Below are 12,130 nucleotides of genomic sequence, written 5' to 3'. Positions count from 1 at the left end.
GACAGAAGTTAAGTCTTATTTGACTGATTAGTTTGGCAACCAGGATAAACTCTGGCAATTAGGTTGGAGAATTGATACATAATACATTGAATAAGCTGAATTGGCAACTCCAAGATTTTGAAAAAAATATATTGAAAGCACATGTACATTTAGAATTTACCAAGAATTACCTCCTTTGCAATTAATCACAATTAAAACTTGTGATTAAAATAAAATGTGATGGCAACTTAAATTATGCATAGGGGTTCATAGATTTTCAAAATTATATCAGGGGTACATCAGCAAAATCTTTGAAGACTACCACACTGGACAATATATTACCGACCGAGGGAAAAACCCAGATGCCAAGAGAATTTGCATTCCTTGGCTTTACCCCAAGATTCTTCAAAACTCTTTCTTCCCCTCTCTTTGAGTGCCTACTAGATATTTTAAACAAGTTATTTGAAACACAAATGCCCAGTGGTATAGGTACGAATCATAGTTAAAGTATTTGAAAATTGAGGTTCAGAAAATATGTTCAAGATCACATAGCTAGTTACTTAATCAAGATTCCAACCAGGTCTCTCAGGTTTCAAAGCCCATTCTGCTACATTATGAGCTCCTGGAGTGGAAAGAGCCTCTGCATCATAATAGACATTAGAGAGGGTTTTTGTTTTTGCCTTCCATTTACTACTAAGTAGTCTGAGACAACTGTGTGACTGCCCAAAGGGACTAGACTTTCAGATAAAGTTGGGGATATTTTCAGTTCAGCACATGTCTAATTTAAGAACACATCATGAAATATACAATATTTAGAAAGACATGGTTTATTTCCTCATGGGGCATTCACTTTAGGAGGTGAGTAGAGAAATTTAGATGATACGCAGCTCTATTTGTGCTGCCATACTTTTGTGAATGAGTTTGAAATTCAGACTACTTCATATGTATCCTCATCCAAAGCCTTCATGGTGCACCTTTTCCTACTGTTAATTAAAAAAATGCCATCTCACTTGGCTATGTATTCAAACTTTCATTTATAAGATCTACTCAAATTATGACATTACAAAAAATATTGTTACAATCAGAAATTTCAGGGCTGCATTGGAGCTATGAGAAGAAAGAGTAGCTTTTTACTCTTTAGTATTAAAAGATTTCAAATTTACATTACTCCAGAGTTTTTAATCAGTGAAACTGCCCTTACACGTTCTCCAACAGCACCATCCCGTCCTGGAGTACCATCATTACCAGCTGGACCCTATAAAGAATCATATTTGAAAAATGAATTAACTGAGTAATAAAAAATCACATTCCAATTGCCAGAAAAATTACAGCATGTTTTCCACCTCTCTTCCATATTATAAATTAGCATTTATGGAAATTTCAGTAGAAGAAAGTCTTCTGCCATCTTTCTATTACTTTGATTTGCCTGTAAAATTATTAACACATTCTTACATTTTTGGTGCCAACTTTAAATGCAGTTTTGTTTAAGACACTATTTTCCACTTACAATTCAGTGCTTATAAAGTGCAATGTTATTTCCTTTCCCCACATACATATTTCATATTCAAGTATTAAGAATGCCCAGTTATTTACTATAGCAGCTCAACTTTAAAACTGTCCTGGCATTTGCTACAAATTTGGGCTCTTCAATGTTTGGTGTGAAACAGTACTAAATCTATGTTCAGGTTGGCTTAATCAACCTCTTCAATGGTGGGCCCAGAGGAGATGCCACCAGATGGAGGAGCTCCACCACCAGAGAAGCCCCCAGACATTCCTCCTGGTGTGCCTCCTGCACTAAGTCTAAATTCATTTCTATTTTTTATTTTTAAAAAATAAAAAGTATTCAAATTCTTCTAAATAAATAGACAACAATTACATTCCCGGTATTTTATGTTTTTATATTATCAGTGAATGGTTTTCCTCACATTTACTTACCCAAATAATATCCTTAAAGTTTAAAGTAAAATATCTGTGTTTAGATATTAAATTACTTTAAAAAATATATAGTCTTCTTTTCCTATTTTATTTTGATTTTTTTCAGAACTATATTTTTACCATTTGAGCAGAAATTGCTTTGAAAGGCATTGATTGTTTCTTTCAAGAAAATGTGACACTAAATGTTTGGTGATTTACTCATTAAAGCACTGAACAGAGGAAATTCCAACCTATAACTTCTCAAATCACCTTTCAAAAGCTGATTTCCTCTCAGAAGAGACTAAGGGAACATGATCTCCATAATGTAACTTTATAGGGATATGTAAGTAAAAGCATCTCTACTTACTTTGCCCTCTTCACAAGCTGTAACAATTATATTAATCCTATCACCATAAAACTTGGCAATTTTGACAAATATGCCATTACAGAATGAAATACTAATAAGAGAAAAGGTAAATGGTTGTGTCCTTTCACCTTCAAAATAATTTGGCAACAAAATAAATCAACTAAAATACTTGGCTCCAGACTAGATGAAAGTCAGTGCAAGACACAAATCTTACTACTTTTTCTTATGTCATCATTTAGTCAACTCTCTAGGCAAGAACACATCAAGAAACATCACTAGGAAACTTCCTTCAGGTCAAATGTACAATTTCTAAATTTCTAAATTGACTTCTAAATTTAAAAAATGTCCCCGGAACACCCAGATGAGGAGGGGAGAGGGATTTTCATTGTAGTACTCACTTCAGGTCCTGGTTCTCCCACAGGGCCATTTGAGCCTGGGGGCCCCACTGGTCCAGGCGGGCCTTTATCTCCTGGTGCACCAGTTGGTCCTACTTTTCCTGGTGTGCCCTGAAATAAAAGTACAAATATGTCCACCACTTCTGAAGAAGTTTAAGGAGTCCAGTTCACATAAAGGCTACATTTATTCAAATGGCACCCCAGTCCCTCCTGCTATAGTAATAATTGTCCATTATCCCACAACACTCATGTCACTGTAGTGCCTTCCCAGAGGCGTGCGCACTTCTTATCACAATCATCCTGACATATCAAAGGGAATAAAAAGCATCCTTTGCACCAAGTCAGGTTCATTTTGGTTTCTAATCTGATGTACCATTGTCATTTCCGGATGCCCTTCTTGAATCTGTGTCACTAGTAAGATTTGCTCATCTTTATTCATTTCTGCTTTGTCTGCTCACTTTACTTCTATATCCTGGCACTTTGGTCTCAGTATTGGGAGATTTTACTTCCAGGTTCCTTGGCTCACTCCTGATAACAATAAGACAGCCCTTAACTCCTGGTTTTCTGGTTTCACATCTCTACCCACATGTCCCCAGTTCCAAGGTCCCAGCAGTAAATCTCTCTGTCTACATTCCATATAAAAACACCATTTTTTCCTCAAGCATGTAAACTTTCAGCAGTAAAATTTAGTCTCTTCAAAGCTAACAGTGAGTTAAACTTTCATCCATACTCCAGGGAATATGAAATTCTTAGCACCCTCCAGGGAACAGGAGATTACTTTCAGAATCCTTCTTTATTGTTCACCCCACTTTCACCTCCAATATTACTTTAGCTCAACTACTTCTTCCCTTTGATGGTTTATGAAAACTTACTCTCTCAACTGTGAAATATGAGTGTTTCTGTTAGGCATGCTTATTTAAAAAGAGGCTACCTACTCACCAGGAGATTATCCCCTTTCTCTAGCTCCATGGATATTTTTAATCTTTGAAGAAAGATTTAGAGTCACCAAAATCTATATCCTTATTTGTCTACTTCTCTAGTCCCAGGGTTAAATAACTATATTTTTCAAGGACTTTCTAGGTACTTAAGTAAAGAATTTGACATTTAAAGTCAAAAGGTTTTTAAGATACTCAGAATCTGTGTCTAAAAGAGACTTCAAATCTATTAAGAAAAAAAAAAAGATAAATCTTCCCTTCACAAATTTTATTGCATATAATCAGATGAAATATCGACCAGCGCAGCTACTCACTGCTGGGCCTGGAAGGCCGGGCATCCCTCGCTCTCCACGCTGCCCTGGCATGCCGACGATTCCTCTTTGCCCAGTAGTTCCAGCTGGACCAGGGGGACCATCTGGACCCTAATTTTGAGGACAAACTGTAATGAGGAATTCTCCAGGGAAAACTATATGCAAGCACTTTACAATAGATCACAGCTTTACAGGTTTTTTGGTATGAGAAAAAGTTCTCTGTTCCATAAAACCATACTATGTATGAGTAGTCAAGATGTGTAATCCACACTGAGCCTCTAACATTATTTAAAGGTGAGAATGGCCCATTTAGTTGGAAAGGAACTTGAAGATTAATGTGAATATTAGTAGAATAAAAGAGGTAACTATTCAGGCAAATATTTTTCCTCTTTTTAAAATGACTAGAAAAATTTTAAAACAAAGAAATAGGGCTCTATCTAAACATATTAATGTTGAGGCATTTGGATATTAAATAAAATAGTTCGGTTTAAAAAAAGGTTCTTCATTCAATACAGATATTTAACAAAAAATGTTTCCTTGTTTAGTTTCTGAACACCATATCCATGACTATTATATTTTTATATCTGTACATATACTTTTTCCTAGAGCAGAGAATTATAAATTAAAAACCTATAGGGCATAATGCATTTAAAGGATTACGAAAGTGCTCAGGATAATATATAAACAGTTTCTCTGTGGCAGTAATTCTTATGAATTTTTACTAGTAAATATCTCAGTTAGAGGTGGTCTAGAACAAAAATTCCAAACTTACAGGTTGCCCATCTTCTCCTGGGTCCCCTTTGTCTCCTGGGCCACCAGGGGGGCCAGCTGGTCCTCGATCTCCTACTCGTCCGTGAGAGCCGGGGTCCCCAGGAAGACCTGGAGGTCCCTCCTTCCCAGGTTCCCCTAAGGGCCCTGCAGGTCCTGGAGCTCCCTAGTACAACATAGAAAGAGACCCAGGAGGGCAAAGTGGAAGCCACGTTAGAAGACCTAATGTGATGGTCTCTGCCTCAGAGGCAGATTCCCAAGCCTCACAGGTCCACTTTTCCTGTTAGATGATCACTCAGTGGATTTAAACAAAAATAAAAAACACAGCTGCCACACAGCTGATTCATTTCCCAGAGGAAAATCTAAATTATTTGCAATTACCTTTTAGTCATTATTAAAAGTGTGCTGACAATATTGAAAAATCAACTATACTTCAATTAAAAAATAAATAAAAGTAAAGTGATTTGGAATTGCAAAAAAAAAACAGTGTGTTGAAGTTAACTTGAATTTTCAAACTCCATAAGGCTCTGCCCCAACAATGAATACATAATATTGATATTTTATTGTCTGACCTGATCTTATAATGAAAGAATAACATTTATTAAAGATAATTTCAGAGATTCTTCCTAACTGAAAGAAATGATTATTAGCACACAATACTGCACTATTTAGTGCCCAAATGAAGTAACAGTCAAACATTGGGGCTTAAAAGGATTTGCAAATAAGCTCCTCCAGGAAACACTGGATGATTAAAGAAGGATTGGCTCGACAGCTTACCACTATGAATTATTGGGACAAGAGTTGTCAACATGGGATAACAACTAATTAAGGGATTAAACAAAAGAACAAATAATAACTCAATTAAATATATGTGTGTATCATTATAATATGTACATATGTATGTGTTTGTGTGTATTTTTATGTGTGTGTAAAATTACTCCACTATCAATGATTTCAATTACTGAATCGACTTACAGTAGGACCTGGAGGTCCAACTCTGCCAGCAGAACCAGGAAATCCTGTAGCACCCTAGAAATATAATATCATATAAATAATTTTAAAATAAAAATTAATTCTATACACTTTATAGGGATTATTAATTTTACAGGGATACTTAGGCCTTTATATTCCTCTTGTTATGACCAATATATATTTTTTCTTGTATCCTATGTTTTTGGGAATGGATCTGGATGAACTAGTAGGAAGGATACTATTTTTCTTTCCACTTTCCATTTCTCTTGAATACATACAAGTATATTGAAGGCAAGGGCTAGAATCACATTAATATTTTATATAACAGAATTATACAAAGTACTTTGACATTATTCATTCCCTCTTCCATAGGTAATATATTATTTATGTTACATATGAGGCAGCTGGGTCTCCAAGATCAAAAAACTAATTTTAACCCAGATCTGCATCAAAGTTAAGCGCTCCTTCCACTACTGTATAGTTATACAACTAAAAATTTGTTGTTACGGGTTCAAATGAACTTTAAAATGGCTATAAAGTAATAGGTATCTGTGGCTAGCTGTGTGTAATTCCCAGAGCTTCAAACCAACTTACAGGTGGACCCTGAGTTCCTCGACCACCTTTTAGTCCAGGAACGCCATTAGGACCCTAAATAGAACGAAACAAACAAAAGATCGCTATAGGATAGAAATATGGTCTAAACACAAGGTCAAACAGTGGGCACTGGACTCAAGTTGTGTCTTTTTTATTTGAAACTTACATGAGGGCCTGGGGATCCTGCTAGACCTTGTGGTCCAGGAGAGCCAGCATCGCCCTTCTGTCCTGGCTCTCCAGGTTCACCTTTTACTCCAGGCTGCCCATCAGGACCCTACATTAATTGAACAAATAAGCAATTGATCATAACACTTATAGATATATTATTTCATGATAATTATTCCTAACATATCATTTATTCATATATGGTATAATGGTGCTTTGAAATCAGTATAAAAGCATAGAAGAAAAGAAAAAGCCCTGATAAGATCTTTGAAGACAGTCTGAAAAAATGTTACACCACCACATTTTTATTAAAACAAATAAGTATATAATTCAATATAATGCAAATTCATCCATTTGGGGGCCAGTTCATGAAAATATGTATTGAAAATGAGAATATTGCCTAGAAAACTATGTTTTCCAGAATCTTGAATATACCTTCAAAACACATGACAATGATAAGTAATTAAGTTCATTGCTGTAACAAGAGGAATGTTCGTTTGTAAATTAGGGATATTTGAAAATCATACCTGGGGTCCAGCAAAACCAACGGCTCCAGTTGGGCCATTTTCACCACGAGAACCCTAGAAGAAGACAAACATTACTGTAGCTTTCACATATTATTCTAAATAGGAGCAGTATTTTAAAATGCAATTATATAAATTTGTAGTGTCTTGAAATGCACATATAGAGAAAGTAGACATATTGCTTGAGAAGGACTCTTAAGCGTGATGTAAAGGGTCATAGAAGAAATTTTCCAAGGCCCAAAGTCTCAAAGAAGCTTCTAATTTCTTAGTAAATGAGCTGCCTACCTAGACTTAATAGATTGTATAGAAATAATGCAATGATTTTTTTTAAGTTTAATGAGAATAGTAAAAGGTGAAAACCAGGAAGTTAAAAGTAACCTAATCCAACAGGCATGGTTTTATAAATATCAAGACAAAATGATGAATCGTTTTACTGCTCAAGCTCATACTAAAGAACATCAAAATACTGCCACTTACAGGATTCCCACGGGAGCCAGGTGGGCCAACTAAACCTCGAGGGCCAGGTTCTCCCTAGAAAGCAGATTTTAGATTGTTATTGTCCAAAGCAGTGGCAAAATGGGAGGAGAACTCTGAGATGATCTAGTCCAACTGTCAAATTTTATGAAAGAGAAAACATTATGAAAAAGATCCAGCATTCAAATCTCAGGATTTTAAGTCCACAAAATAACAACTTGTGACATTACCTTTTCTCCAGTAGGACCCGCAGGACCAGGAGGACCCAAGGGACCCGGAAGACCCTGCAATTAACATAACATAGGCATACTGAGGAAAAGAATGCACAGAAATCTCCATGTTTAAACAAACTAACAAAGAAGGGACTATTTTGTTACAGCTGACTGCTTTTGTAAAACATTACCTATAATAAATGATATAACTGTATATTCTCAATATTTTATATAGTCTAAAACAATTTCCAATGGATTTTCTCCACAAAACGTTTTAATCTCTTTCATCCAACTCAACTCCTCCATATATAACACCGTCTTCAAACATTAGTATGAAATTAGCGCTACCCTTCAACAGTGTTTCTGTGTTTCTTAGCTTATTTAATTTTGCTAATACCTATTTGAAATGTGACAATAGATTGAAGAGGCTTTTCTTTTTTTGTATAGAATACTATATTCTTAAATTATACTAGTGAAATATCACTCCTTTATTTTTTTTAAAAAAGTGAAATTCTACTAAAGCACTCAGTTTTCCACATTCCCCTGAGATGAAAAGGAGTTGCACTACCCTGCTACACTGAAGATGACGCTGTTCTCTGGCTCAGAATGTAGGGTGCTACCACATGGGGTTTTCTTGACATGAGGTTACAATCTTTAAACTGCTGCACTGTACTGGAATCCTTCCTAAGACAGGTTTTTTCTCTCACATTTGTGTATTGCCTCTTCACAAGCCGCCCAGATATCCTTTTGGCATTTAATTTCTGTATGCATTACTGCAGAAACTTAAGGAACAAAATGACTTTTTAATTTTATATCTGTGACAAGAACATAAGAAAACTGTGACCTTAAATTCTCTAGATCTATAATGAAACAATGTTCTGCCATCCATTTACCTAATATACTTCCTTAAAGGATTTGATTAAATATAAAGGTGACTTTATTACATTCTCATTTTTTTCATACAGAAAAAAAGTGATTCATTTTTTTTTCCTTTACCATGAGATTACAGCAAATGCTCTGCTCTGCTTCTTCCCTAAAACAACATATTTCCCTCACTAAAGATGAAGCAGTCATTGCTTAAATCTTGATCCTACTGCATTGCATTTTCATAGTTCAAAGGAACAGTAGATATGTATTTCAGCTTTCTCCTTAAAATAAACTGTCAATGCATCATCTCTCCTTCAAACAGCACTTCACTACTTACTGTGCACTCCAGACCAACCATGATGTGAAATACAAACCATAAACCAGATTTACTTAGACCACTTTTTTAAAGTATTAAATCAAATATTAGATTTAATTAAAAGGCAAGAGATATTTTGAGTTCATAATTTGTTAAACTAAGTGTTTCACCCTTAATTAGCTTTCCAGAAAAAGAAAAAAGGGATAATTATCACTAAGGCTAAAACTTTTCTATAATTTACTTTATTTCTTTAATCAAAAGTTAATATACAATGTATTAACAGTGGCTCAATGGACAGAATCAAAATATTAACAGTGGTTCAGTGTCATCTCTTTTTTAATAGTATAATGGCTATTGTCAGGACACAGCATGACAACTAACAGCAAACCATGTCATACTGAACCAGAAACTATTTACCAAATATCAGGAACTATTTCCAGGAAATGCTGACTGTCTGAGCAACTGTAACTACCTGCTCTTACCTGAGAGGATCATTCATGTCTGAAAATATATTTTCAGTCTGATTGTCTGATTATCCTTAGAATTGCAAATACATTCCATTTTTGAGGACATAAAGTTTGTTAAATATCAATTTCTGGAAGGATATTAAACAATCCTTCTTTACATTTCACTTATTCAGCCTCTTTATCAATGAAAGCATTAATGACGATTCATCATGCCGTAATTTTCTCACCCCTAACATCTAGTATATTGAGAAACATTTGTCACACCTTTGGCTACTCTGTAAAACTCTACTTGCCTGCACTGGAATGAGGTCTAAGGCAACTCACTAGAGCAGCATTTTAATAAAAATAAACATTGCCTATGAAATAAAAAGATAATAAAGATAAAGAGGGCCCCACCGCTTAAAGCACCAATCTCATATGCACAATAAAAATGTGTCTTACTTCATTCTCTCAATAATGACTATTTTTTGGCTTGTTCTAATTCAAGGTAAGCAAAATGAATATCTGTGGTCCATCAGTGTCAAATCTCATCATTCTCCTAATCCTGACAACCATGGAAACATGAAACTTATTTTAAAAAGTTCAGGCAAATTCATATGATAATGATGATGTTGATTCCTAGCCCAGCTGCTGAAAGGAATGATTTCACTTACTCTTGCTCCATCATTTCCAGCTGTACCTTCAGAACCTTTCTCTCCTATGCCACCCTGGGAAAACATACAAAACACCATTTAATCATTTAATTGTCTTTTTCCTACACTTGCATGGAAGCTTCATGAGAGCAGGGACTTCTCTCTAATGTTCACAGCTGTATCCCCTTGAGCATAGAACAATGCCTGGGACTGAACATTTTCTAAGTACACATATACTGAAAGAATGAATGAATGAATGACTTGTGACTTAGGGTGGTAGAAGTAAAAGTCTGCCCAGGAAATCATAATCAGTAGAAAGTGTAAATGGATGAACTAAGCAAACCAAACTTACTCTGTCACCCTTGGGGCCAGGAGTTCCTGCAATTCCTCTTTCTCCTGGCATACCTTGAAGACCTGGTGGGCCTGTATCTCCAGGGGTCCCAGTTGGTCCTGGACTGCCCTGAAATGAACCAACAATAAGTAAGCTCACCTATATTTTAAGGTTGAAACTATATGAAATTCCTGTTTTGGTAAATCAAAAATAGTAGAATCTTGGCAATTTCATGTGGTTCAACCTAGTGCTTATATTTTTCATTTGGGAAAACTGACTCTGAGTTCATTTTAAAAAAATCAGATCTTGCTGTTTCGATTGTTGGTTTGTTTTCAACATTCTCTTTGGAGAAATTGGGTACCAATTCAAATAAAATGACAGAATTGCCTTTTTATTTTCTTTTTTTGGCAACATCATAGGGATTCTAATAAAAAAAGAAGACATCACATTTAGAGAGTATTCCATTCTCTCTCTAAAGAACCCATATGAAGCTGGCTTTCAGGCTCATTCACTAATTAAATTGAGGCAGATCTTCTTCAATCACTCTGGCCTTTGAAGGTAATAAGGGATCTAATATTATATGATCATGAAAAATTCTACTTCAGTTGTTTGCACTGAAGTTGGCCACACAGTCTTCTACCAATTTTAAAACAGCACCCAAAAGGAAATGGTACTGATTTTTGCCGTATAATGTATTGTAATTTCGGATTTCAAAAGTGACATACTTTCATATATTAAGTAAGCAGAACTGTAGAAACTGAGACAAGGAAAATGGAGCATATGATTAGGAAGACATCCTAATAAATTACACTATTTTCGATTTATTGCCTCTGCTTATTAATAGAAGTCATTAATAAAAGTTATATAAATAAATATTAGAAACAGGTTTGTATATGAGAATGTATCACTACTTTATGTAGTGATCAAAAATCCCATCAAAGAAGAGATTCTTTTTTAGCTGACTCTTTAGTGCCAAAGAAAAGCCAAGAAGGTGCTCATTAAATATTTGTTGAAGAAATTATATAATCAAATATTTTGTAAAAACAAGAGAAATAAATAATAATAAATCCTAGCACCATTACGTGTTTATTGAGCAGTAATTTTAGACCATTTTAAACTACTGAGCTCACTACCATACTTACTTTTGGACCATCAGGACCGTGTCCTCCAGCCATTCCCTTCTCACCAGGAAGTCCGGTTATTCCTGGTTCTCCTCTTTCCCCTGGATTTCCTCGTTCTCCCTACACAACATGGGAATGTCAAACAGTCTCAGTGCTTGATCTGAAAATGGGTTAAAAGTGCTCCTGGGTGGGCTTCCCTGGTGGCGCAGTGGTTGGGAGTCCGCCTGCCAATGCAGAGGACACGGGTACGTTCCCCGGTCCGCGAAGATCCCACATGCCACGGAGCGGCTGGGCCCGTGAGCCATGGCCGCTGAGCCTGCGCGTCCGGAGCCTGTGCTCCGCAACGGGAGAGGCCGCAGCGGTGAGAGGCCCGCGTACCACAGGAAAAAAAAAGAAAAAGTGTTCCTGGAAATGTGAAAAATGACTTCTACTGGGGAAAAATTTAGAAATGAGCAACTATTAAGACTCAGTTTTCTAATTTAATAAGAAATGAACTTGAAGTAAGCATATACTAGTTTCACAGCACAAAATATTTCTCATAAGATTGATTTTCATTAAGTAAAAAACTGTAACAATTAAAGCCCAGTTTAAGATAAAAGATGCTTTTTTAAACTGAAGCCAATGGACACAAAGTTAATCATGAAGAAGAAAATACTTACTCTAGGTCCTAATGGGCCAACTGCTCCAGGATCTCCAGGAACTCCCTATAAAATACATTTTTTTAAATGAAAAACTTTCAGCTGAACTTTAGGTATTTATTAGAAATCTTTCCAGATCATATACCTA

General features: G+C 35.6%; 1 protein-coding gene across 2 annotated transcripts in view; it reads right to left on the bottom strand.

Annotated features, from left to right (window-relative positions):
- The window catches only part of COL5A2 (collagen type V alpha 2 chain), a 182,133-nt gene that overhangs the window by 13,963 nt on the left and 156,040 nt on the right, over positions 1-12,130 (bottom strand). For both annotated transcript variants that reach the window (XM_027126120.1, XM_027126110.1), the window contains exons 32-45: positions 12,004-12,048; positions 11,366-11,464; positions 10,245-10,352; positions 9,914-9,967; positions 7,629-7,682; positions 7,402-7,455; positions 6,928-6,981; positions 6,402-6,509; positions 6,236-6,289; positions 5,645-5,698; positions 4,674-4,835; positions 3,905-4,012; positions 2,659-2,766; positions 1,181-1,234 (exon numbers count right to left, since the gene is read on the bottom strand). In XM_027126120.1, coding sequence (XP_026981921.1) covers positions 1,181-1,234; positions 2,659-2,766; positions 3,905-4,012; positions 4,674-4,835; positions 5,645-5,698; positions 6,236-6,289; positions 6,402-6,509; positions 6,928-6,981; positions 7,402-7,455; positions 7,629-7,682; positions 9,914-9,967; positions 10,245-10,352; positions 11,366-11,464; positions 12,004-12,048 — 1,116 coding nt within the window. The remainder of the gene's footprint in view (positions 1-1,180; positions 1,235-2,658; positions 2,767-3,904; positions 4,013-4,673; positions 4,836-5,644; positions 5,699-6,235; positions 6,290-6,401; positions 6,510-6,927; positions 6,982-7,401; positions 7,456-7,628; positions 7,683-9,913; positions 9,968-10,244; positions 10,353-11,365; positions 11,465-12,003; positions 12,049-12,130) is intronic.

Source organism: Aethalodelphis obliquidens, unplaced genomic scaffold, assembly GCF_003676395.1.
Source record: "Aethalodelphis obliquidens isolate GAN/ISIS:26980383/991018 unplaced genomic scaffold, ASM367639v1 scaffold2, whole genome shotgun sequence".
NCBI lineage: Eukaryota > Metazoa > Chordata > Mammalia > Artiodactyla > Delphinidae > Aethalodelphis > Aethalodelphis obliquidens.
The sequence above is the reverse complement of the archived record's forward strand: the minus strand, read 5'-3'. Positions and strand labels throughout refer to the sequence as shown.